The 27,884-nt window shown below is 46.5% G+C and overlaps 2 protein-coding genes across 2 annotated transcripts in view; both read right to left on the reverse strand.

The window, feature by feature from the left end:
- Positions 1-2,190: 2,190 nt before the first annotated feature.
- LOC132400901 (pyroglutamylated RF-amide peptide receptor-like) overlaps positions 2,191-27,884 on the reverse strand; it is a 77,428-nt gene continuing 51,734 nt past the window's right edge. Inside the window, exons 5-6 of the mRNA XM_059982843.1 lie at positions 6,526-6,623; positions 2,191-2,546 (exon numbers count right to left, since the gene is read on the reverse strand). Of these exons, the coding sequence (XP_059838826.1) occupies positions 2,191-2,546; positions 6,526-6,623 (454 nt within the window). The remainder of the gene's footprint in view (positions 2,547-6,525; positions 6,624-27,884) is intronic.
- Positions 7,724-10,083, reverse strand: LOC132384093 (uncharacterized). The gene is made up of 2 exons (XM_059955622.1): positions 9,672-10,083; positions 7,724-8,357 (listed from the first exon to the last, which is right to left on the reverse strand). Exons 1-2 carry the CDS (start codon positions 10,043-10,045, stop codon positions 7,859-7,861), a joined length of 873 nt encoding a protein of 290 aa, XP_059811605.1. The 5' UTR covers positions 10,046-10,083; the 3' UTR covers positions 7,724-7,858.

Here is a 27,884-nt window from a genome sequence, read left to right on the forward strand (position 1 = left end):
ATCTGCTGTGTTGCATTATGAGACCAATGCTTCACTTTGGGTTTGTACCATCAATTTAAAAATATTAATAACTTCACAAAAACATAACAGAAATGTGTCAGGGTAAGTGGGTTACAGGATGTGTGTGACACATTATATAAATGGCCTAGGTTTAATTTTGGTTTATTTCTCTCTATTTCATTATTTTTAAAATCCAGTACAGTGACAGCCCCTTCCAGCCCAATGAGCCTGCAGTGTCCAATTACACCCATGTGACCAATTGACCTACTATTCAGTATGTCTTTGAAAGTGGGAGGAAACCCACACGTCATGGGACATACAAACTCCTTACAGACTGTGCTGGGGATTGAACGTGGGTCGCTGGTGCTGGAAGGCATTGTGCTAACCGCCATGTTACAGTGGCACTCTCTCATGGCATATTCCCGATGGAATACAGTACAGTGCAAGAGACTTAGGCACACCTACAGAAATTCCGTAAAGCCAAGATACTTCCAAAAAAATGAAATGAGAAGTTTCTAAGTATCAGAAAATTACTATATGGAGCACAAATCAGGGCTCTGTAGACGCCATACCATCTAAAACCATATGTAGCCTCCGTGCCCCTAGCTCTCCCCCATTCACTGTCACCCTGCCAATAGTGCAACACTTCGGTGTAAATACGGAGTAATGCCTCCCCAGTACACGCTCACAACACAAATACCAGACAATACACCCAAAAGTGAGTAAATAATTGCAACTTTATAGTTATCTCTTGGTGATGGGTTAGTTTAAAAAGATAACCTAAAGGTGCCAAATAGATAAATTTATCAGTTTGTGCACATTGTATTTTAATACATTGGAGCTCACGCCTCCGGTTCCATCCACAACAACCTCCCGAGCCTTCGGCCACTGTCCGAACCGCCGGCGTCCAGTATCCACCGCCCTGGAACCGCTGTCCGCTCCCCACAATTCCGTCCTCCTCGCTCACCTCCCGAAAAAGACCGCGAGCTCCCGCTCAGCTTACACATACAAGATAGCATAACAATTCTCCATTGGTTAGTTCCCCCCTTATCTGCAGTCATAACCCAAACATACCAGACACAGAAACCCATTACAGCATTACAGAGAAACCATTTTGTTAGCCTGAACAGTTAACACCACGGTTACTGGGACTGAGAGCCCTACACATATAAGAAATCTAGGGTGGCTAAGACTTTCTGCAAAGGAGCCAATTGTAAACAGTGAAGAAATACTAGATAGTCATTGAGGAAATCACAAAGAGGATTGACCACAACTGCAAGAGGACCGAATGTATGGTTGTCACAAGAGAGAAAGAAATACAGAAAAGTGAACTGAAAGTGGGCAATGAAACAATTGAATAAACGTGGAAGTTCAATTACATTGGGAGCACGATATCATCTGACGGCAGGACTGACGTTGAAATTAGAAAAAGGATTGGGATTGCTAAATACACGTTTGAACGTTTGAGCAAGATGTTAAAGAGTAACAATTTCTACGGGTACGAAACTCAGTGTTGTAGTGTTACATTCATTCCACTCTAACCCATATCAAAACCCGAATGTTGCACCGTATCAAAACAAAATGAGGGAACAAATTCCACGATTCACACTCTCTGGCTAAAGAAGTTCCCCATCATCTCAGTTCAAAAAGGGCGTCCCTCTATTCCGAGGTTGTCTTCTGGTCTTAGACTCTCCCACCGTAGGAAACATCCTCTCCATATCTGCCTATTCCCATCAAGCCAGGGCAGCAAAGGGTATGGGATGAAAGCAGGGAAGAAAGCGAATGATTGGATGAAGTGGATCAGTTCATGATTGAAAGCAGGGAAGAAAGCAAATGATTGGATGAAGTGGATCAGTTCATGATTGAATGACAGAGCAGACTTGATAGGCCAAATGGCCTACTTCTGCTCGTAAATCTTATGGTCTTATGGTCTAACCCACACCCGGACCATACCCCTTCCCTCCATTTACCTATTCAAAATTCTTTTAAATGTTGAAATCAAACCTGCATCCACACTGCCACTGACAACTCATTCCATACTCACACCACCCTTTGAATGAATAATGGATGGAAAATGACAGATACTCAGCACTCTCCCACAACAAGGTAAGAGCAGAGCCCTGCCTATAGTGGCAATGAAAGCACATCACACAAGGCAACCTGTGCATGACCTTGCTGAGCCCAGGGTAATTAAGGGTTGGTAGGATCCATGACAGTCAGTGCGAGAATGCTCTTGGGCTGCTTGGAGGTCTCGAGGAGCTGAACCTGTGAGAAATGGTCACCTCGGCCTGATTTGCTCGCCCACACTGGACGTGGCTCGAAGGGGAGAGCGTCGGTGCAGGACTGGGAAGCATTTTGCTCCACCCTCTCACCCAAGATTCTCTGTTTCCTCCTCATCCTCTGGCAGCGCAGGGTCCTACGGAAACTCTTCACGTTCTCCTTCAGGGCCATGTAGATGATGGGGTTGCAGGTTGAGTTACTGAAACCCAGCAGCTGCACTGAGGCAAACAGAATGGTCTCCTTGTCTGCATCCAGCTGCAGTTTACCTGAAAGGAGAAGTTTGGTTAGACTACGTAGTGGATTGAATGCTTCTCACAAACCCGCCAAATACATGTAACCACTTCCTTTAAAGAGGGAATTGCACTCAGCAGCCACTTTATTACTTACCTCCTATATCTTATAACATCACCACAGTGTATGTACATAATCTTCTGCTACTGTAGCCCATCCACTTCAAGCTTTGACATGTCGTGCTCTTCTGTGCACCACTGTTGTAGTGCATGATTAACTGAGTTACTGTCACCTTCCTGTCAGCTTGAACCAGTCTGGCCATTCGTCTCTGACCTCTCTCATTTACAAGGCATTTCCTCTCTCAGCTGGAACTCACTGGAATTTTTTTTTTATTTTTCGCACCATTCTGTGTAAGCTCTAGAGACTGTAAACGTGAAAATCCCAGGCAATCAGCAGTTTCTGAGATACTCAAACCACCCCATCTGGCACCAACAATCATTCCATAGTCAAAGTCACTTGATCACATTTTTTCCCCATTCTGACATTTGGTCTGAATGACAACTGAACCTCTTGGCCATGTCTGCAGGCTTTTATGCATGGAGTTGCAGCCATATGATTGGCTGAATAGATATTTACATTAAAAAGCAGGTGTACAAGTGTACCAAATAAAGTGGCCACTGAGTTTCGTCAAACCATTCTTTACTAACTGATTGCCAACACTATCTAATAAACACATAAATGCTAGAAAGCTGCAGTTATATGTGTCCCAGATCATTATTTCATTATACAAAACTGATACTGACATAAATCGGAAGGGCTCATAGCCAAAGAAGTTGCTTTGGATCATAGTTATAGACCCATGCAGCATAGAAACAGGCCCTTCAGGCCAACTGATCAATTCTGACCAAGATTCCCATCTACACTAGACAGATCTCAGCAGGTCAGGCAGCTTCTATAGTCAACATTTTGGGCTGAGACCCTTCATTGGGCTGAGGTCCTCCGGAACTTTGTATATGTTACTCTGAATTTCCAGTAGCTGCAGAATCTCTTATGTTTATAGTCCATTTGAGCTAGCCTCATTGCCCTGAACTGGAGCCACAGCCCTCCACACCCCTCCCATCTACATACAGTACCTATAAAAAGTATTCATACCCCGCCCCCTTGGAAGTTTTCATATTTTATTGTTTTACAACATTGAATCACAGTGAATTTAATCTGGGTTTTCTGACAGTGATCAACAGAAAAAGACTTTCATGTCAAAGTGAAATCAGATCTCTACAAAGTGATCTAAATTGACTACACATGTAAAAGATTGCTTAAGTCTTCACCCCCTTTACTATGATACACCAAATCATTACTGGTGTAGCCAATTGGTTTTAAAAGTCACATAATTAGTTAAATGGAGATCACCTGTGTGCATTCAAGGTGTTTCAATGGATTGTGGTAAAAATACACCTATATCAGGAAGGTCTAACGGCTGGTGAGTCAGTGACCTGGTAAAAACTACACCATGAACACAAAAGAGCAGTCTAAGGAACTTTGCAAAAAGGTTATAAAAAGCACAAGTCAGGAGATGGATACAAGAAAATTTCCAAGTCACTGAATATCCCTTCGAGTACAGTTAAGTTGATAATCAAGAAATGGAAAGAATATGGCACAGCTGTTAATCTACCTAGAACAGGCCACCCTCAAAAACTGAGTGACCGTGCAAGAAGGGGACGAGTGAGGGAGGCCATCTCTGGAGGAGTTACAGACTTCAGTGGCTGTGATGGGAGAGACTGCACGTACAACAACTGTTGTCCGGGTGCTTCACCAGTCACAGCTTTATGGGAGAGTGGCAAAGAGAAAGCCACGGTTGAAAAAAAAACTCACATGAAATCTCAGCTAGAATTTGACAGAAGGCATGTGGGAGACTGAAATCAGCTGGACGAAGGTTCTATGGTATGATGAAACCAAAATTGAGAATTTTGGCCATCTGATTAAATGCTATGCTTCGCTCAAGTCAAACACTGCACATCAAAACACACCATCCCTACCATGAAACATAGTGGTGGCTGCATCACACTGTGGGCATGCTTCACTGCAACAGGCCCTGGAAGGCTTGTGAAGATAGGGGGTAAAATAAATGCAGCAAAATACAGGGAAATCCTGGTGGAAAATCTGATGCACTTTGCAAGAGAACTGTGGCTGGGGAGAAGATTTGTTTTCCAGCAAGACAATGACCTCAAGCATGAAGCCAAAGCTACACAGGAATGGCTTAAAAACAAAGGTAATGTCCTGGAGTGGCCAAGACAGAGTCCAGACCCCAATCCAATTGAGAATTTGTGGCTGGACATGTAAAGGGCTGTTCACTCACAATACCCAGCAATCTGACAGAGCTCGAACAGTTTTGTAAAGAAGAATGGGGAAAAATTGCAGTGTCCAGACGTGCAAAACTGATAGAGACCGATCCACACAGACTCAAGGCTGTAATTGCTGCCAGTGGTGTATCTACTAAATACTGACTTCAAGGGGGTGAACACTTATGCAATCAATTATTTTGTGTTTTATATTTGTAAAAACTTTAGATCACTTTGTAGAGATTTGTTTTCACTTTGACATTAAAGTGTCTTTTTCTGTTGATTAGTGTCAAAAAAAGCCAAATTAAATCTACTGTGATTCAGTGTTGTAAGACAATTTTTTAAAAATGAAGATTTCCAAGGGGGTTTAAACCTTTTTATAGGCTCTGTACCTATGCAAATTTCTCTTAAATGTTGCAATCAAACGTGCATCCACTATTTCCACTGACAGCTCGTTCCACACTGACACTAACCTCAGAGATGGTCCCCATAAACATTTCACCTTTTTCCTGTAGTCTATGACCTCTAGTTTTAGTCTCACCCAACATCAGTGAAAAAAGCTTGTTTGCATAATTTTGTATACTGTACCTCTATCAAGTTCCCCCTCATTCTTCTTCACTCCAGGGAATAAAGTCCTAACCTATTCAATGTTTCCCGATAACTCAGGTCCTCAAGTCCTGGCAACATCCTTGTTAATATTCTTTGTACTCTTTCAATCTTATTGATATCTTTCCTGTTGGTAGGTGACCATTACTGCACACAATACTCCAAATTAACCCTCACCAACATCTTGTACAACAAAATAAATGCAAGAGCTTTCTTTTAAAGATGCTTGACTTGATGAGCTACAGAAAAGACATCCAGGAACGTTTCTCTGATGACACTTACAGATCACTCCACTATCTGACTCTTCAATGGCACCACTTCGAAGCCTTTGCCACCCAAAGCCACCAAAGAGAACTTGCCACCTCTTGAACATATTACCGTAATCCTTTCTTTCTTTCTTTTTCAATCTTTTTATTAAATTTCATATAAAAAAAAACAACACATAATAATGAATAGATTACAAATTCAATAAACTTGAGATTACATTAGTAATAGGATAATAATATCCTATTAAACATCAATCAACAAAAGGTACATAAATCAATCAAGTCTATATAGATATATATGAAAAAAAAAACAAAAATAATCATCAAAAAAGAAAAAAAAATTGAAATTATATATGAGAAAAAATATATATTGAAAAAAAATACTAAACTAAACTAACATGGGCAATAATAGCACTTTATAAATATATGAAGGTGTCAAGAAAAGAACTCCGGAACTCCATACCTGAACAAGGATAAGTAGAGAAAAGGATCTGAAATAGGCCAAATTAATTCATATGAAAGTGTCAAATAAATGGTCCCCAGGTTTCTTCAAATTTAATTGAAGAATCAAAGATAGTGCTTCTGATTTTTTCCAAACTCAGATAAGAAATAGTTTGGGAGAACTACTGAAATGTAGTAGGAGGATTTACTTCTTTCCAGTTTTGTAATATAGACCTTCTGGCAATTAATGTTACAAAGGCAATCATTCGTCTGATTGAAGGGGAAAGCTGATTGCCATCTTCATTTGGTATACCGAAAATTGCAGTAATAAAATGGGGTTGTAAATCGATATTCCATATTACCGTAATCCGAGAGCATGATGACGAGGTGGAATGGAGCCCAGCAAACAGCAAACACAATCACCACAGCCACCATCTTCTTCACTGCATGCTTCTTCTTTCTGTGGACAACATTAAACAACTTTCATAGCTCAATAACCTGAGACATTGGCTCGATTCCTCTCTGCACAGCTGTTGCCTGACTGGCTGAGTAATCTCAGTGTTTTCTGTTTCATGATCTCATGAAACACCTGCCCGTTCTGTTACTGCCCTTTCTGCCTCCCTCACTGTCTGACCTCTTGGTCTTGGCTATGTTCATTGCAGCACCGTCAGCCCTGCAAGGCCCGGGTGCAGGCTCAGGAATACCCTCGTAATCAGATGCAGAAGGAATCTTCATTGCTGCTTCCATGACAGTTTTGTTTGAGAAGTCAGGATTGTTAGCCCTGAGCTGAACACCTGAACCTGGAGAACCGGTGGACCACTCTTAGCCTGGCCCCTGCCCTTTGATCTGTTTAATATGGGTGGCCCTACCAAGAGCCAAAACATAAAACCCTGACTCCAGCCAACATAGCTCTCCGGGTCATTGAGGAACACAAGAGGCCAATGTTGTGGTCTACTTGCAGGTTCATGACAATTAAAGGGCATTAAAAGGAGTGAATGATTTCCCCCTCAAAATGAAGGGCTATGTGAGAGGGAAGGGGTAGACTGATCTTAAAGTAGGTTAAAAGGTCAGCAAACCATTGTTGGCTGGATGTTTCTAAAAATTGAACATAATAATTTTCAAACCTATATGGCATGGAACAATAGTGTAGCAGTTAGCATTTAAACTATTACTGTGCCAGTGAGCCGGGTTCAGTTCCTGCTGTTGTCTGTAAGTAGCTTGTATGTTCTCCTCGTGACCATGTGGGTTTGACACCATAACCCGGTGTCCTCCCACACTCCAAAGAGATTCCGGGTAGTAGATCGGTCGGACAGTGTGGGTTTGCTGGGCCAGAAGGACCTGTTACCTTGCTGTTTCTCAGAACTGGGTTTAATATCACCTGCATACCTCATGGGATTTGTTGACTTTGCAGCAGCAGTACAATGCGATACATAATAATTGATGCACCATCAATAACTCACACTGAGACGTAGGCGAGATATCGGCTTTTATTGACTGGAAGAAGGAACCAGGAGTGAGTGTCTATCATACAAGGTCCTGGAGACTGAGGCCGAGCGTCAGGCCGCAGGTCTCCTTTATACAGGGGCCTGTGGGAGGAGCCGCAGGAGCAGTCAGCAGGGGCGTGTCCCGACAGGCACATAGTTCACCACATTCACCCCCCCTTCATTTGAAAAAGTCCTCATGTAGCGAAGGTTCTTACAAGTCAAGCCGATCAGGCGGTCGAATCTGTCGCTGCGATCTACGTAGCACCGGCTGTGACCGCATAGGTGCCGGCAACATTGGCGATTGCACAGGGGACGGGGGTTGCGCGTGTTCTTGCCCACTAGGCGCCGGTGATCCCTCATGCATGTGCGAGGCGCCTGGTATAAATGCGTACGAAACGCCCGGTATACAAGTGTCGTGAGGAGTCTGTGTAGGGCCTGGTGAGTACGGTGTCACCTCTGGTGCAGGGTTCACAGTTACCGGAGAGCCTTCAGGGTAGTGGTCTGCTGCACCTGCGGGTGCCAGGTCGCGGATGGAGACCGTGTCCTCCCGCCCATCAGGTAAGACCACGTAAGCATACTGGGGGTTCGCATGGAGAAGGTGAACCCTCTCCACCAGCGGGGAGTATTTATTGCTCCTCACATGTTTCCGGAGCAGCACTGGCCCCGGGGACGTCAGCCAAACTGGTAGGGTGGTCCCAGTGACAGACTTCCTGGGAAAAGAGAATAGGCGTTCGTGAGGGGTGGCATTGGTGGACGTACATAACAGAGAGCGGATAGAGTGCAGTGCCTCAGGGAGGACCTCCTGCCATCGAGAGACCGGCAACCCTTTGGACTTGAGGGCTAAAAGTGTGGCCTTCCACACTGTGGCATTCTCCCGCTCTACCTGGCCATTACCCCTGGGATTATAACTCGTGGTCCGACTGGTAGCAATGCCCCTAGCTAGCAAGTACTGGCGCAGCTCCTCACTCATAAAGGAGGACCCTCTATCACTGTGGATATATCAGGGATACCCGAACAGAGTGAAGAGCTGGCGCAGGGCTTTTATGACGGACGTGGCAGTGGTGTCGGGGCAGGGGATGGCAAAGGGGAACCGTGAGAACTCGTCAATAACACTGAGAAAATAGACATTGCGGTCAGTGGAGGGAAGGGGGCCCTTAAAGTCAACACTCAGGCGTTCAAAAGGGCGGGTGGCCTTGACAAGTTGTGCCGTGTCAGGACAGTAGAAGTGCGGTTTGCACTCGGCACAAATTTGGCAGTCCCTGGTCATCGTCCTGATGTCCTCCAGGGAGTACGGCAGGTTCCGAGCTTTCACAAAATGGTAAAATCGGGTGACCCCCGGATGGCAAAGTTGTGCATGAAGGGCGTACAGCTGGTCGAGCTGTGTGCTAGCACATGTTCCCCGGGATAGGGCATCAGGGGGCTCATTGAGTCTGCCAGGCCGGTACAGGATATCATAGGTGTAGGTGGAGAGTTCTATCCTCCACCGCAAAATCTTATTTTTGATCTTGCCCCGCTGTTGGTTGCTGAACAGAAACGCAACCGAGCACTGGTCGGTCAGCACAGTGAATCTTTTGCCAGCAAGATAGTGCCTCCAGTGCCTAACAGCCTCCACTATGGCCTGGGCTTCTTTCTCCACCGCGGAGTGCCGAATTTCAGAGCCTTGGAGGGTGTGAGAAAAGAATGCTACTGGTCTGCCTTCCTGATTAAGGGTAGCAGCCAGAGCGAAATCGGAGGCATCACACTCCACTTGGAAGGGAGCGGTCTCGTCCACTGCATGCATCGTAGCTTTGGCAATGTCCGCTTTAATGCAGTTGAAGGCCGCGCAGGCCTCAGCAGAGAGGGGAAACGAGGTAGACTTGACCAGGGGGCGAGCCTTGTCTGCGTAATGGGGGACCCATTGGGCGTAATAGGAAAAAAACCCCAGGCACCGTCTGAGGGCCTTGAGAGTGGTGGGAAGAGGGAGCTCTAACAGGGGGCGCATACGTTCGGGATCAGGCCCAATAACCCCGTTTTCCACGACATACCCAAGTATAGCAAGGCGGGTGGTACCAAAAACACACTTGTCCCTGTTATAAGTAAGGTTCAGAGCTGCGGCCACTTGGAGAAACCGTTGGAGGTTGGCGTCGTGATCTGGCCTGTCATGACCACAGATGGTGATGTTATCCAGATAGGGAAATGTGGCCTGCAGTTGGTACTGGTCCACCATCCGGTCCATTTCCCTCTGGAAGACAGAGACACCATTCGTGACACCGAAAGGGACGCGCAGGAAGTGATAGAGCCGGCCGCCCGCCTCGAAGGCGGTGTAGGGGCGGTCCTCTGGGCAGATGGGGAGCTGGTGATAAGCGGATTTCAGATCTATTGTCGAGTACACCTTATACTGAGCAATCTGGTTGACCATATCCGCGATGCGGGGTAGGGGGTATGTGTCAAGCTGCGTAAACCTATTGATGGTTTGACTATAGTCCACCACCATCCTATTTTTCTGCCCAGTCCGAACAACAACCACCTGGGCCCTCCAAGGGCTTGTGCTCGGCTCAATGATCCCCTCCCTGAGCAGCCGCTGCACCTCCGACTGAATGAAGGCCCGGTCCCCCGCGCTGTACCTCCTGCTTTTGGTTGCCACAGGTTTACAGTCGGGGGTCAGGTTGGCGAACAGCGGTGGGGGAGGGATCTTGAGAGTGGAGAGGCTGCAAGTGTCGGTAGCGCAGCTGTTGGCCTGGTTCTGGATGGGATGTGTGTGTCCGTGTGTGTGTGTGGTCAGTAGCGGGGTATGTGAAGAAGTCCCACAAAACTGAGGATTCTTGACAGTGAGTGGTGGGAGGGGCCCGTCGTATACCATAGTCACACTTTCGAGATGGCTCTGGAAGTCCAGCCCCAATAGCACAGGTGCACACAGATTAGGCATGACCAGCAGTTCAAAGTCCCGATATACTGTGCCCTGCACCACCAAAGTCGCTACACAACCCGCCCGGATGTCTGCGGACTGCGACCCAGAGGCCAAATGGAACCTCCGACTGACCGGCCGCGTTGCAAGTCCGCAGCGTTGCACTGTGTCCGGGTGAATAAAACTCCCAGTGCTGCCCATGTCAAACAGGCATCCAGTCCAATGCCCCTCCACCTGGATGTCCATCATGGATCTTGCAAGCTGGTGTGGGGCGCTTTGGTCGAGAGTCACAGTGGCCAGAGTTGGATCGCCGTCGGGGTACCCGGTCAGCATCAGAGGGTCGGGGGCGGGGCATGCTGACGCCGACAAAGATGGCCGCTCACATCCGGGGTACCCAGTCAGCATCCGAGGATCGGGGGCGGGGCGTGCTGACGTCGACAAAGATGGCCGCCCACATCCCGGCATGCAAGATGGCGGCCCCCACGTTTCACCCGCAGCGCTGCACTCCGCTCGAGGTTGAGACTTACAGACCTTGGCGAAGTGGCCCCGCTTTCCGCAGCTGGAGCAGGTCGCTTCTCGCGCTGGACAGCGTTGTCGAGGATGTTTCTTTTGGCCACAGAAATAACAAAGCACAAGTTGCTTACGGGCCACAGCCGTGGTCTGGGTCGGGGAGCTCGTGGAATGGCGACTGGCGGCGGCGTTGGCGAATTCGCTCCCGGGAGCCGGCGGTGGCGGGGTCTGAGGCGTCCACGAAACTGGCGGGGAATCGCGCGACTGGACAGCGTCGGCGTTATGCCGCGCAGCTTCTAGAGCGTTGGCCTTCTCTATCGCCGAGCTTAAGGTAAGATCCGAGTTCTCCAGCAGCCGCTGGCGCATGTACACTGACCTCAGTCCCGTCACAAAGGCGTCTCGCACCAGCAGCTCCGCATGCTGTTCTGCCGTGAGCGTCTTGCAGTCACAAGCTCGGACGAGTGTCTGTAGTGCTCGGAGAAACTCAGCGCACGATTCGCCAGGCCGCTGTTGCCGGGTAGCTAAACGATGTCTTGCGTAGACGGTGTTCACCGGCCGCAGGTACTGTCGTTTGAGGGCGTCCAGTGCCCCTTCGTAGGTCGGCAGGTCCCGGATAAAGGAGTAAACTTTGGAGGAGACCCTCGAGAGTAGGATTCTGTGCATAACGGCGGGTTCAGTCGCACGAAGCTCCGCCAAGTACGATTGGAAGCATGCAAGCCAGTGTTCAAAAGCGAGAGCTGCGTCAGGGTCTTGAGGGTCCAAATCCAACCGGTCCGGACGCAAAACGGGTTCCATGTTTTAAAACTTCCAGTCAATAAAATTGATGCACCATCAATAACTCACACTGAGACGTAGGCGAGATATCGGCTTTTATTGACTGGAAGAAGGAACCAGGAGTGAGTGTCTATCATACAAGGTCCTGGAGACTGAGGCCGATCTTCAGGCCGCAGGTCTCCTTTATACAGGGGCCTGTGGGAGGAGCCACAGGAGCAGTCAGCAGGGGCGTGTCCCGACAGGCACATAGTTCACCACAATAATAAAACAGAATTGAACTACAGTAAATGTATACATACACAAAATATTTTTCTCACTGCTTATGAACGGTGTGTATTTATAAAGCTGCTCTTCACCCCACACTGACAAACACAGTACTCTACAAATGACTTAGGCACCCTAGCTATATACATATTTTTCTCTCACCCCCAGTGGGTGGCGTGTGTGAGTATTTTTGCCTCAATCTCGGGTCCTGGGAACTTGAGGTTTGGCACAGTACCCTCGCTGTTCCTCGTGGTGCACTCTTCTGGACCGAGATCTCGGATGTCGTTCCCGGGATTTGTTGGAGCCACTCTCCCAGTCCAGGTGTCACAGCTCCAAGTGCTCCTATCACCATCGGGATTACTCTGACTTTAACCTTCCACGTCCTTCCTCTCTATCTGACCTTTCAAGCCCTGGTATTTCTCCAGCTTCTCATATTCCTTCTTCCTGATGTTACTCTCATTCGGGATTGCCACGTCTATTACTGTGGCATTCTTCTGTTCCCTGTCCAGTATTACTGTGTCTGGTGGGTTGGCCAGTACCTGCTCATCAGTCTGTATTTGGAAATCCCACAGGATCTTAGCCCTGTCTTTCTCCACTACCTTCTCAGGTGTTTCCCATTAAGACTTGGGAGTGTCTGATCCATACTCACCACAGGTGTTCCTGTACACAATTCCTACAACTTGGTTGTGCCGTTCAGTGTGTGCTGTCCCTGTCTGCGACTTGCACCCTGCTACTGTGTGCTGGGTTTCAGTGGATTCCTTGCACAGTCTGCACCCTGGGTCTTGTCTACGTGACAGACTCCTGCCTCTATCGCTCTTGTGCTCAGCAGCTATTCTTGTGCAGCTGTGAGCAGAGCCTCTGTGCTGTCCCTCAGCCCTGCCATTTCCAGCCATCGGTAAGACTTTATGTCAGCCACCCCTGATATCCCTGTCCTGCCAGGGCCTCTGCTCCTGCCTCACCCACTTCCACTTCCATGTCCCCTGCCTATTGTCTGAGGTATTCTCCTAGCAGGGCATTCTTAGGGACCATCTTTCTGACAAACTCATGTATGTTTCATACTACTTCCAGGAATGTGGCCTTGACACTCCCAAAGTCACATCCTCCTTTACTCCAGCAGGACTGGATGGAATCCTCCATGTATTGTTAGTAGTTTCTGGGTCTTGATGTCAGCGGCTTCCAGTTTATTCCTTGTCCAACACACTATTGCAGCTGGGTATCTGATTACTATTGGGGGAATGTGTTGACGAATCTGCTCTTGTTCTTCCCATTCAGCTGGGTTTTTTTGGACCTGTCTCTCTTTGGAGGTACTTGAATGTTGCAGCCTTCCTTGTGTCCTCATCCTGGCTTCCATGTGCCTGCAGGATCCCCAGGTATTTGTAGCTGCCCTGTACATCTGGTATGTGGCCTTCAGATAACTTGACTCCCCCAGTCCAAATGACATCCTGATGTCTCTGCTGTACACCTTTGTCCGGTGAATTAGTGAGTCAATGTCTCTTTCATTTTTGGCATACAGCTTCTCATCCAAGTACAGGAGGTGGCTGACGGTCAGTCCACTCTTAAACCTGTACCCGTATCCACTCTGAGGTGATCTGGCTGAGAGGGTTCAGCCTATGCAGAACAGCAGTGGGGATTGTGCATGACTCTGGTATATTCCACATCTGACGGCCATTTGTGCTATTGGCTTTGAGTTAACTTCTACCATTGTTCTCCAACAGCCCAGAGTTCTTGATGAAGGTCCTTAGCGTCTTGTTGACCTTGTACAGAGACAGGCGTTCCAGGACCCACGCGTGGGGCATTGTGTCGTATGCTTTCGGGTAGTTGATCCAGGCTGAGCTTAGATTGGTTTGCCGAGTCCTGGAGTCTCACGTGACTGCTTTGTCTACCACTAGTTGGTGCTTAGGGCCTCTGGTTCCATTACCAATCCCCCTCTGAGCAGAGCTCAGGATTTACACACGTTCCTTCACCTTGGTGGCTATGATGCCTGACAGGAGCTTCCATGTTGTTGACAGGCAGGTTACAGGCTGGTGTCTTCCATCATCCAAATTATTGACAAAAGCAGCAGACCAATACAGACCCCTGAGGAACATCACCAGTCACTGACAGCTACCCTTTTATTCCCACTCACTGCTTCCTGCCCGTCAGCCATTCCTCTATCCATGCCACCATCTTCGCTGGAATGCCACAGGATTTTATACTGTGAAGCAGCCTCATGTGTCGCATCTTATCAAATGCCTTCTGAAAATCCAAGTAAACGACATCCACTGCCTCTCCTTTGTCCGCCCTGCTTGTTACTTCGTCGAAGATTTCCCTTCACAGAAACCATACTGACTTTGACTTACTTTAGTCTCCAAGTACCCCGAAACTTCATTCTTAATAATAGGCTTCAACACTTTCCCAGTCACTGAAGTTAGGCTAACTGGTCTATAATTTCCTCTCTTTTGCCTTCCTCTCTTCTTAAAAAAAATTGAACATTTTCAATTTTCCATTCCTCCAGGACCATGCCAGAATCAAATGGTTCTTGAAAGATCATGACCAATGCATCCGTTATTTCTTCAGCAACCTCTCTCAGGACTCTGTGATGTAGTCCATCTGGTCCAGGTGACTTATCCATCTTCAGACCTTTGAGTTTGACATTTTTCCCTTTGTAATAGCAATGGCACTCACTCCTGCTCCCTGACACTCATAGACCCCTGGCACACTGCTAGTGTCCTTCACAGTAAAGACAGACACAAAGAACCCATTAAGTTCATCTGTCATTTCTTTGTCCCCCATTACTACTTCATCAGCATCATATCAACTCTCATTTCCCTTTTACTCCATATAACTGGAAAAACTTTTAGTATCCTATTTTACATTATTGGCTAGTTTGTCCTGAAATTTTGTTTTTCATTTTTCACCTTCTTATGGCCTTTTTAGTTGCCTTTTGTTGAATTTTAAAAGCTTCCCAATCATCCATCTTCTTATTTACTTTTGCTACCTTATATGTCCTTTCCTTGGCTTTTATACAGTCTTCAACTTCCTTTGTCAGCCACAGACCTATCCCTGCCATTTGAGAACTACTTCGTCTGTGGAACATAACTATCCTGCGCCTTGTGAACTATTCCCAGAAATTTCAGCCGTCTCCGTTCTGCCATCATCCCCGTCAGTATCCTCCTCCAATCCACCAGGGCAGGCTCCTCTCTCATGCCTCTGTATTTCACATTATTCCATTTCGATATTGATATCTGCTATTTATGTTTCTCCCTCTCAAGTTACAGTAACAATTCAATAATGTCATGATCACTGCCTCCTAAGGGTTCCTTTACATTTGCTTCCTAATAAGAGCTGGGTTATTACACAACACCCAATCTAAGATGGCCTTTCCCTGATTCAGCTCAAGCACAAGCTACTCTAAAAAGCCAACTCATAGGCATTCAACAAATTTCCTCTCTTGCAATCCAACACCAACCTGATTTGGTGTCCTGACGAAGGGTCTCAGCCCGAAACGTCGACAGCGCTTCTCCCTATAGATGCTGCCTGGCCTGCTGTGTTCCACCAGCATTTTGTGTGTGTTGTTGTTTGAATTTCCAGCATCTGCAGATTTCCTCGTGTTTGACCAACCTGATTTTCCCAATCCCCTTTGCATATTGAAGTCCCCCATTACAATTGTCTCATTTCCCTTATTACACGCCTTTTCTAGCTCCCTTTGCAATCTCAACCTCACATCTCGGCTACTATTTGGAGGCCTATGTATGATTCCCATAATGTTATTTTCACCTTTGCAATTTCTTAACTCCACCCACAAAGATTCAATATTCTCTGACCTTATGTTACCTCTTTCTAAAGATGCAATTCCATCTCTTACCAGCAGAGCCACACCACTGTCTATGCCTTCCTGCCATCCTTTCGATACAAAGTACAGTATATCCTTTGATGTTAAGCTCCCAACTATGACCTCTTTCAGCCACAACTCAGTGATGGCCACCACGTCATACCGACCAATCTCAAATTGAGTTCATCCACCTTATTCTGAATGCTGCAAGCATTTAAATAAGCACCTTCAGTGCTGCGTTCTTCACCCTTTTGAATTTTGCCTCTGTGGCACAATCTAACTCTGCTCTGTCTGCAATTGTACCCAGTCATTGGCTTTCTCTTCCTTACATTCAGCATCTAATTGTAAGCCATCTGACTCAGCCTCAGCTCTCTCATTCTGGTTCCCATCCCCCACATTAGTTTAAACCACTCTCAACTGCTCCAGCAACCTGACCCCAAGAATAGTGGTCCCCCTCAGATTGAAATTGAAGTGAAAATGTTCCTTTTGTACAGGTCACACTGCCCCAGAAGAGGTTCAATTATCCAGAAATCTGAATCCTTGCTCCAATTCTTCAGCCACACATTTATCTGCTGCCTCACTCTATTCCTATCTTCACTGTCACATGACACAGGCAGCAATCCCGAGATTACTACCCTTGAGGTCCTGCGTCTCAGCTTCCTTCCTAACTCCCTGTATTCTGCTTTCAGGACCACCTCCCTTTTTCTCCCTGTGTCATTAGTACCAATATGTACCATGACTTCTGGCTGCTCACCCTCCCTCTTCAGGATATTGTGGACGTGTTCAGAAACATCACAGGCCTTAGCACCTGGGAGGAAAACTACCATCCATGTTTCCTATTTGTGTCCACAGAATCTCCCATCTGTCCCCCTGACTATAAAGTCCCCTACTACTGCTGTTCCTATTCCGTTCCCTACCCTTCTGAGCCACAGGGCCAGACTCAGTGCCTGAGGCACGGCCACTGTTGCTTCCCCCAGGTAGGTCAATCCCTCACCCCTCCCAAACAGTACTCAAGAGGAGTACTTATTGTTGAGGGGGACGGCCACAGGGGAGGTCTTCACTATCTGATGTTCTCTCTTTCCTTTACTGACAGTCAATTTATCAGGGTCCTGTAGCCTTGGGGTGACTACATCCCTGTAGCTCCTGTCTATCACTGCTTCACTTTCCCTAGCAAGCTGAAGATCATCGACCTGCAGCTCCAGTTCCCTAACACGGTCTCTAAGGAGCTGAATATCGATGTACTTGGTGTAGACGTGTCCATTAGGGAGGTAGTCTTCCAGAAACTCCACATCTGACACCCAGAACAGAACACTGGCTCTGTAGGTACACCCCTTACACTCTCACAAGAGTTACTTCAGAATAAGAAATAAGGAATGATCTTACCTACTTACCTTGTCTCCACCCATTCTCACCAAAGCCCTGCTGAGCCAAAGCCTCACTACTCTGCCTCGGCCTACTCCAACCATGACCACTCCACTAGGCGGTACCTCTCCTTCATAGAGACTGTTTTTAAAGTTCTTTGTCTCCCACAAACCTTCTGGCAAACTCTAGCTGAGATTTTGTGTGTGTCTTATGAACAGTAGCTTTCTCTTTGCCGCTCTCTGATAAAGCTGTGTCTGGTGAAACACTTGGGCAACAGTTTTCGTATGCCCAGTCTCTCCCATCTCAGCCACTGAAGCTTGTAACTTCTCCAGAGTTTCATGGGTCTCTTGGTGGCCTCCCTCACTCATCCCCTTCTTGCACGGTCACTCGGTTTTTGAGGATGACTTCTTCTAGGCAGATCTACAGCTGTGCCATATCCTTTCCATTTCTTGATGAATGACTAACTGTGTGGCCTCCGCCTTGCTCGGTCGTGGTCGACCATGGGTACTGTGCCCCTGGTAGTCACTGGTTTGGCGAGCAGCATTGACTGTGGCTATTAAGGCTGATCCTGGAACGGTAGGCTCTGCCACAGTTGTTGCATGTGTAGGGCACCATGGAATTGTTGTCCACAGTCTACCGTGCTCTCCGTTTAGCTCTCCGCTCCTCAAACTGACTCTTTCGCTTTGCTCTAGGTGTTGCTGAAGAATACCTCACCATTTGTTCCGGTCATCTGCTGTAACCTCCCAGCACTCCGTGTTGTTTTTAAGGCTTTGATGTCGAGCTTGCAGAGGTCCTTGAAGTGAAGCTGGAGTCTACCAACATTCCTCTTGTCTGTTACTAGTTCTCCATAGATTCCTTTGGCAGTCTACCATCCTTCATACCACTGACGTGGCCCAGCCAGCGCAGTCTGCGTTGTCTTAAAAGCGTGAACATTGTGGGAAGTCCAGCGCAGGAGAGGACCTCAGAGTTTGGGACTTTGTCTCTCCAGGTGATGCCGAGGATGCGGCGAAGGCTGCGCAGGTGAAAACTATTGAGTTTCATCTCCTGCTTGGAGTAGATGGTCCAAGTCTCGCTACCATACAGGAGGGTGCTGATAACACATGCACTGTACAAGGCAGTCTTGGTCTTTGTAGCGAGTTTCGGATTCTCCCAGACCCACGAGGAGAGTCAAGCAAGGATCAATGCTGTTTGCCGATACGTCTATTGATTTCAGCATCAATGGAGAGAGTGTCGCTAATGGTCGACCCCAAGTATGTGAACTCATGGACCACTTCTAGATCGTAATTATTGATGGTAATGACTGGTGTTTCCACTATGTTCTGAGCAAGGACATTTGTTTTCTTTAGGCATTTGGTAAGCCCGAAGTCCTTGCATGCCTTAGAGAAGTGGTCCATGAGAGTTTGTAGTTGCTGTTTGATGTGTGAGGTTATAGCAGCATCATTGGCAAAGAGCATGTCACGTATTAAGATCTTTCACACCTTTGTTCTTGCTCTCAAGCGTGCAGGGTTGAACAGCCGCCCATCAGACCTGGTGTGCATATAGATGCCTTCTGTCAACGTCCCAAATGCATGCTTCAATAGCATAGAGAAGAAGATGCTGAATAATGTTCGGGCCAACACGCATCCTTGTTTGACTCCACTACGAATCGTGAAGGGTTCTGATGAGCTGCCATCGTACTGAACAGTAGCCCTCATGTCGTCATGGAATGACTTGGTGATACTTTGGGGTTTCAGAGGACAGCCGATCTTGAGGGGAATCTGAAAGACCCCAAGGTGGAATGCCTTGGTCAAGTTGATGAAAGCTACACAGAGGGGTTTCTGTTGTCTCCTGCACTCGTCCTGGAGTTGATGGAGTGAGAAAATCATGTCGACAGTTGACCTCCTTGCATGAAAACCACATTGGGACTCAGGGTAGACTCTTTCTGCCAGAGTTTGTAAACATGCCAGAGCTACATGAGCAAAGACTTTGCTGACATATTCAGAAGGGAGATACTCCTGTAGTCGTTGCAGTTGCTCCTATCACTCTTGTTGTACAAAGTGATGATTTTGGAGTTGCACACATCCTGTGATATGTCTCCTTCCTTCCAGCACTGACGGAGGACCTCATGTGAAGGTTGGAGGAGTGAGCTCTTGCAGTGTTTGATGAGGTTTGGAGGAATCCCATCATTGCCAGGAGCTTTCCCTGGGCCAGACTGTTAATTGCCTTGCTGAGGTCCTCAATGGTTGGTACGGAGTCGAGTTCATCCATGACTGGTAGACAATCAATGGCATCAATGTCTGAGCTAACAACCACGTTTTCCCGCGAGTAGAGCTCAGAGTAGTGTTCTGCCCAGCATTCCATCTGCTTGCTTTTATCGGTGATTATTTCACCGCTGGATGACTTCAGGGGTGCCGTCTTACTCTGCAATGGGCCAAGAGCCTTCTTGGTACCATCATACATCAATCTGATGTTGCCTGCCACAGCTGCTGTCTGAATGTCCTCACTGAGCTGGAGCCAGTACTCATTTGTGCACTGCCTTGCAGTCTGTTGCACTTTGCTTCTAGCAGTTCAAGGTGCCTGGGGTGTTTGGTCGGATGGTGAGCACCTGTATTCTGTGAGAGCTGCACGCTTGACTTCGATGACACGAGTCATGATGTTGGACTTTGCTTCTAGCAGCTCAAGATGCCTGGAGTGTTTGGTCAGATGGTGAGCGCCTGTACTCTGTGAGAGCTGCACGCTTGGCCTCGATGACAGAGTCATGATGTTGGACTTTGCCTCAAACCAGTCACTGCTCTTTGTGGTCTTTCTTCCACAGATAGAGAGTGCTGATTCGTGGATGGTGTCGCGAAGATATGACCATCGTTCTGTTGCAGTATCTCCTTGTGAGGAGGTAGTGATAGCATCCTGTACTGACTTGGCAAACTGGTCAACCTTTTCTGACTCTTTCATCTGTTGTGTTGATGCAAGGTTTTTCAGTTTGTTTGAAGCAGTGGATTTTCTTCTGATGTAGTCTGATCTTGCAGCATACCAAAGCATGATCCATAACGCAGTCTGCACTGTGGTGTGAGTGGGTGATTAGTACAGAGTTGATGAAAGAGCACCTGGTGATGATCATGTCTAGTTGGTATCAGTGTTTAGACAGTGGATGTCACTATGAGACCTTGTACTGCGACTTCATCTGAAAGTAGGAGTTGGTTACACACAGGCTGTGATAGGAGCAGAACTCCAGGAGACGATTGGACACGCTGGAGGCAGGAAGCATGTTCCCGCTGATGGGTGAGTCCAGAACCAGAAGCCACAGTTTAAGAATAAGGGGTAGGCCATTTAGAACAGAGTTGCAGGAAAACCTTTTCACCCAGAGAGTGGTGGATATGTGGAACGCTCTGCCCCAGAAGGCAGTGGAGGTCAAGTCTCTGGATGCATTCAAGAGAGAGTTAGATAGAGCTCTTATAGATAGCGGGATCAAGGGATATGGGGAGAGGGCAGGAATGGGGTACTGATTGTGTATGATCAGCCATGATCACAGTGAATGGTGGTGCTGGCTAGAAGGGCCAAATGGCCTACTCCTGCACCTAATGTCTATTGTCTATTGAGACATTGTCCATTGTCATTTATTTTGCCAATTCCAAAGTGGCCAAGACAAGACGGCCAGGAATCGTTATCAGCTCCCACCCTGGCGTTGAAGTCACCAAGGAGAACGAGTTGCTCATCACTGGGAATATTCCTGACAACAGCTTCTAATTTGTCGTAGAACATGTCTTTTGCCTCAGAGGTGGGAGTTCAAGGTAGGGGCATACACACTGACAAGAGACACTGGGCCATGACTGGTGTGTAGGCGGAGAGTCATAAGTCATTCTGATCCATTTTCTGGTGGCTCCACCATTTGCAACAAGGAGTTCCTACAGCAAAACCCACTCCATGCTCGCGGGGCTCATCCTGGTTCTTTCCCTGCCAGAAACATGTGTAGGCCCTTTCCTTCAGTGTACCTGAATCCGCCAAACATGTTTCTTGTAGGGTAGCTGTATCTACCTTGAGCCTGAGTAGCTCATTGTTAATGACCGCTGTTTTTCATGAATCTTCGATATCTTTGAGGTTTTGGTCAAGTCCATTCATCATTGTGCAGACATTCCAGCATTCCAACTTGAGGGGTGTTGTCTTATTTGATTTGTTTTCTTTCTAGTCTGGTGCAGTAGTTACAGTCAGCTCTTCATGGAATAATCTATTATCCCCATCCACCCAATGAGAAAGACTGACTGTGGCGGGACAGCACCTTACTGGGTGGGGGCTGCCCAGCTTGAGGCGGGCGGTAGCTGTCCAGTGAAACACGATGGTCTCTCCCACTGGCGGAAGCAAACCCTCGCGCCATACTCTATGCCAATCAAGCATTATGACTTATAACCAGTAACTGCTGCTTCCCGTGTTTGTCCGGCGCTATAAAGCGAAGCTGGAGTGGCCTCTCCAGGGCATTAACCAGGGGAGAGTTGATATGGAGATCCATCTGTTGCCCATGCAGTGGGACCCCCCTCTCCATGCTGTTGACAGGTCCAAAGGAACGACGAAAGTCGATACAGTTTGGTGCCTGCAGCTTCGCAGGAGTTGCCGTGCCGGTGCTGGGTACAGCAGTCAGCCACCTTCGGGACTCCGACTCCAGATTTTTCCTCAGGGTTTACTCTCAAAGCCTTTCCCGTGAGCGGGTATAGCCGCAAGGCAGTGGAGGTTTGTAATCGGAGTTTCCTTCTCCTAGATGAGCTACCATCCGTGGTTAACGAGCCCCATCTGCCTGGAGCAACTGGTTTTAAGGTGCCAGTGGTCCACCTTTGCCCCTTCTCCTGTCAGTGAGAACAGCTCTGCCGGGCATAAGAACTATGCCACACGTGAAGGCCAGGAGTCGGACTTGGTTGTCAGAGGCTGTTTGAGATGCACACCGTGAAGAACATCTGTTTAGCAGTGGGAGCTCGTCCCCAATACCACCCTCTGGCTATGACTACCTTAAGAACCTTAACTGTACTCCAAGGGATATTCAGTGACTTGGAAATTTTCTTGTATCTCTCCTGACTTGTGCTCTTCAATAACGTTTTTCACAGAGCTGTCTGGAGTGTTCTTTTGTCGTCATGGTGTAGTTTCTACCAGATACAGGTGTATTTTTACTACAATCAATTGAAGCACCTTGACTGCACACAGGTGATCTCCATTTAACTAATTATGTGACTTTGAAAACCAGTTGGCTGTACCAGTGATGGTTTGGTGTGTCCTATTAAAGGGGGATGAATACTTATGCAATCAATTATCTTGTGTTCTATATTTGTTATTAATTTAGATGGCATTGTAGAGATCTGTCTTCACTTTGACATTTTCTGTGTTTTCCTGTTGATCAATGTCAAAAATGCCAAATTAAATCCTTTGTGATTCAATGTTGTAAAACAACTGAACATGAAAACTTCCAAGAAGGTGTGAATACTTTTTATAGACATTGAATATATATATAATAACTAAATCAGTAGTGTAAAAACGGAAATAAAAAAAGTAAATGAGGTAGTTTTCATTGGTTCAATGTCCATTTAGAAATTGGATGGCATAGTTGTAGAATCTGTTCCTGAATCATTGAGTGTGTGCCTTCAGACTCCTGTACCTCCTTTCGGATGGTAGCAATGAGAAGAGGGCATGTCCTGAATGGTGTGACTCCTTAATGATGGATGCCATCTTTTTGAGGCATCATTCTGTGAAGCTGTCCTGAATACTACGGAGGCTAGTACCCATGATGGAGCTAACTAAGTTTACAACGCTCTGCGGCTTACTTTGATCTTGTGCAACAGCCCCTAAGGAGGGTGTTTACTGACTGTGATTTTCTCTCATCATGTCATTTATTGATTGTCATATTTAGTAAGATTAAGATGAAACAAAATAGAGACATTTATGGAGTACAACAGTTACTAAGAGTGATATTAAATGCACATTATTGAAGAATAACTGCACATTATTCTTTCCTTAACATGTGAGCAACCTACCAAAATTAACACACAAAATGCAAGAGGAACGCTGGCAGCATCTATGGAAGTGCATAAACAGTCGACGTTTCAGGCTGAGACCCTTCCTCAGTGCTGTAAAGGAAGGGGGAAGATGCCAGAATAAGAAGATGGGAGAGAGAAGAAGAGTACGGACAGGTGAAGCCGGGTGGTAGAGAGAGTGGGGGTGTCAAAGTAAAAAGCTGGAAGGTGATAGGTGGAAAAAGTAAAGAACTGAAGAAGAAGGAATCTAATAGGAGAGGAGGGTAGACCATGGGAGAAAGGGAAAGACAGGGGCCCAGGAGAAGGTGATAGGAAAGTGAAGAGAAGATGTAAGGGGGCAGGCAGAATAGGGAATTGAAGAAGAGGGAATGGGGAGGAAAACATAACAGAAGTGGGAGAAATCAATTATCAAGGCATCAAGTTAGAGGCTGTTGAGAGCAACATTTTACTGAAAACATTATTGACAGGAAGTTGGAGACATCTGCTGAGAGTGACATTTGCTGACACAATGGTTACGGCAATTGACTGCTGTTTATACAGGGATACACCAAGGATGATGGTAACTAAGTGTTCCATTTCCTGAGATGGACATTCACTACCTGTGACATTTAACAGGACGAAGAATGTCTGAAACAGGCATTTATAGAGAGCAACATTTACTGAGAATAGCGTTTAACAAGGAGCGACATTTACCGAAAGCAACATCTGCTGAAAGCGACATTTTCTTGGCATGAAACTTCATGAGTGTGACATTTACCAAAATACATTTAAGTAAGTCAAGTTTATTGTCATTTAGCTATATGCGAGGGTGATTGATAGGTTTGTGGCCTAAGGTAGAAGGAGTCAATTTTAGAAAACCTGGCACATTTATTTTTCAACATAGTCCCCTCCTACATTTACACACTTAGTCCAGCGGTCGTGGAGCATACGGATCTTGGACCTCCAGAAAGTGTCCACAGCATGGGTGATTGATAAGTTTGTGGCCTAAGGGAGAAGGAGTTGAGTTTAGAGGGAAAACCTGGGTTGAACCTGGGTCACTGGAATTATAGGACAGAAGTTCCACTACCTCTATCACTGCTCTGTCTAATATGAGCAATATTTAGACAATAGACAATAGACAATAGGTGCAGAAGTAGACCATTTGGCCCCTCGAGTCTGCACCGCCATTCTGAGATCATGGCTGATCATTCACTATCAATACCCAGTCCCTGCCTTGTCCCCATATCCCTTGATTCCCCTATCGATCAGATATCTATCTAGCTCCTTCTTGAAAGCATCCAGAGAATTGGCCTCCACCGTCTTCCGAGGTAGTGCATTCCACACCTGCACAACTCTCTGGGAGAAGAAGCTCTTCCTCAACTCTGTTTTAAATAACTGACCTCTTATTCTCAATCCATGCCCTCTGGTACTGGACTCTCCCAACATCTGGAACATATTTCCTGCCTCAATCCTATCAAATCCTTTAATTATCTTAAACGTTTCAATCAGATCCCCTCTCAATCTCCTCAATTCCAGCGTGTACAAGCCCAATCTCTCCAATCTCTCTGCGTAAGACAGCCCTGCCATCCCAGGAATCAACCTAGTGAATCTACGCTGCACTTCCTCAACTGCCAGAATGTCCTTCCTTAAACCTGGAGACCAAAACTGTACACAATATTCCAGGTGTGGTCTCACCAGGGCCCTGTACAAATGCAAAAGGACATCCTTGCTCTTGTATTCAATTCCTCTTGTAACAAAGACCAACATTCCATTTGCTCTTCACTGCCTGTTGCACTTGCTCATTCACCTTCATTGACTGGTGAACTAGGACTCCTAGGTCTCTTTGCATTTCTCCCTTATCTAACTCTACACCGTTCAGACAATACTCTGCCCTCTTGTTCCTGCTTCCAAAGTGGATAACTTCACATTTATTCACATTGAATGACATCTGCCAAGTATCTGCCCACTCACCCAGCCTATCCAAGTCTCCCTGTATTCTCCTAACGTCCCCTTCGCATGCCACACTGCCACCCAGTTTAGTATCGTCAGCAAACTTGCTGATATAGTTTTCAATGCCCTCATCTAAATCATTGACATAAATCGTAAAGAGCTGTGGTCCCAATACAGAGCCCTGTGGTACCCCACTAGTCACCTCCAGCCAGTCCGAGAAACACCCATTCACTGCTACCCTTTGCTTTCTATCTGCCAACCAGTTTTCTATCCATGTTGAAACCCTGACCCCAATGCCATGAGCTCTGATTTTACTCACCAATCTCCTATGTGGCACCTTATCGAATGCCTTCTGAAAATCTAGGTACACAACATCCACTGGCTTACCCTCGTCTAACATCCTTGTTACACCCTCAAAAAACTCCAACAGATTAGTCAAGCATGATTTGCCCTTGGTAAATCCATGCTGGCTCAGCCTAATCCTATTTCTGCCATCTAGATGTGCCACTATTTCGTCCTTAATAATGGACTCAAGCATCTTCCCCACGACTGACGTTAGGCTAACAGAACGATAGTTCTCCGTTTTCTCCTTCCCTCCCTTCTTGAAAAGTGGGATAACATTAGCCACTCTCCAATCTTCAGGAACTGATCCTGAATCTAAGGAACATTGGAAAATGATTACCAATGCATCCGCAATTTCCTGAGCCACCTCTTTTAGAACCCTTGGATGCAGACCATCTGGACCCGGGGATTTATTAGCCTTCACACCTACCAGTCTACTCATCACAGTTTCTTTCCTAATGTCAATCTGTCTCAATTCCTCTGATATCTTATGACCCTGGCCCATCCATACATCTGGGAGATTGCTTGTGTCCTCCCTGGTGAAGACAGATCTAAAGTACGCATTAAATTCTGTTGCCATTTCCCTGTTTCCCATAACAATTTCTCCCAATTCATTCTTCAAGGGGCCCACATTGTTCTTAACTATCTTCTTTCTCTTCATATAGCTAAAAAAGCTTTTGCTATCCCCTTTTATATTCCTGGCTAGACTGAGCTCATACCTGATTTTTTCTCTCCGTATTGCTTTTTTAGTTAAGATCTGCTGCTCCTTAAAATTTTCCCAATCATCTGTATTCCCACTCATCTTAGCCCTGTCATACTTCTTTTTCTTTAATGCTATACAATCTCTGACTTCCTTTGTCAACCACTGTGGCCCCTTCCCCCTCTTTGAATCCTTCCTTCTCATTGGAATGAACTGCTTTTGCATCTTTTGTATTATGCCCAAGAATATCTGCCACTGCTGATCTACTGTCTTTCCTGCCAGGGCATCCGCCCATTTAACTTTGGCCAGCTCTTCCCTCATGGCTCCGTAGTCTCCTTTATTTAATTGCAACACTGCAATATTAATTGCAATATTTTCAAGAAAGTATTATTTTTTCAGAAAAGCTTATTCAAACAGCAAAGCACTACACAATAAACTTTTTGCAGTTTCAAATTAAGATACGATTATTTCCATCTACAATATATTCAAGACCCCAAGCAGTGCACCAGTTACAGAAACAACATCAAAAGACATAGGACATTTAGTAACGTCGACTGTTTATGCACTTCCATAGATGCTGCCAGCGTTCCTCTTGCATTTTGTGTGCTAATTTTGGTAGGTTGCTCACATGTTAAGAAAAGAATAATGTGCAGTTATTCTTCAATAATGTGCATTTAATACCACTCTTAGTAACTGTTGTACTCCATAAATGTCTATTTTGTTTCACCTTAATCTTACTAAATGTATTAGGACATTTGGCCCATTGAGTCTGCTGCACCATTCCATCATGGCTGATATATTCTCCCTCTCAACCCCATTCTCCTGCCTTCTCCCCGTAATCTTTGACACCCTCATTAATCAGCATCTGCTTTAAGTATATCTAATGACTTGGCCTCTACAGTTATCTGTGGTAATTAATTTCATAAATTCACCACCATCTGGCTAAAGAAATTCCTCCTTATCTCTGTGATAAAGGGACATCCTTGTATTCTGAGGACTCTGGTTCTAGACTCCCCCACTGCAGGAAACATCCTTTGCATATCATTGTGCCCATGGACATCCTGGAAGAGGGGCAAACAGTCAGCTTGGGCAGAACCCTTGGCTTCTCGCCACCTGGACCTGTGAACGGCCAACTTGGACGGGTCCACGGATATCATGTGTTCCTTCTCCAAGGTCACCTGGGCATGTAAGTAGCTCCAGAAGAGGGGCTGGCAGTCAGCTTGACAGAACCCTTGACTGCCCACTGCCCAGGCCCTCCCAATGGCCAACTTAACCAGGCCCAAGGGTAAACCAACCAGGAAATTCCCTGAGCAACCCTCTCCCCTCTGTACTGGATGACTGTCAATCAGGAGCGTGGAGCGTAGGGCAGAAGTGCAGCCAGAAGTTGAGAAGCAGGGGATGAACAGCCAGTAAATTCAGAAACCCTTTGCTCAGTACCGCTCTATGCAATACCCTCCACCCCCATCCCCAAAGCACAGGGAAAGGACCCCTGTATACAGAGACCTCCCCTGGGGACCTCTCTCACTGCCAGATCTGAAAGTATTATGAATTGAGACTGACAATTAACAGAGAAATTTAACTGTAAATAATCTGACACTGAGAGCAACATTTACTGAGAACATTATCCACTGTAAGTGACCTACACTGAGGGTCAGAGTTACTGTGAGTGACATTTAC

This window comes from Hypanus sabinus, chromosome 1, assembly GCF_030144855.1.
Source record: "Hypanus sabinus isolate sHypSab1 chromosome 1, sHypSab1.hap1, whole genome shotgun sequence".
Lineage (NCBI taxonomy): Eukaryota > Metazoa > Chordata > Chondrichthyes > Myliobatiformes > Dasyatidae > Hypanus > Hypanus sabinus.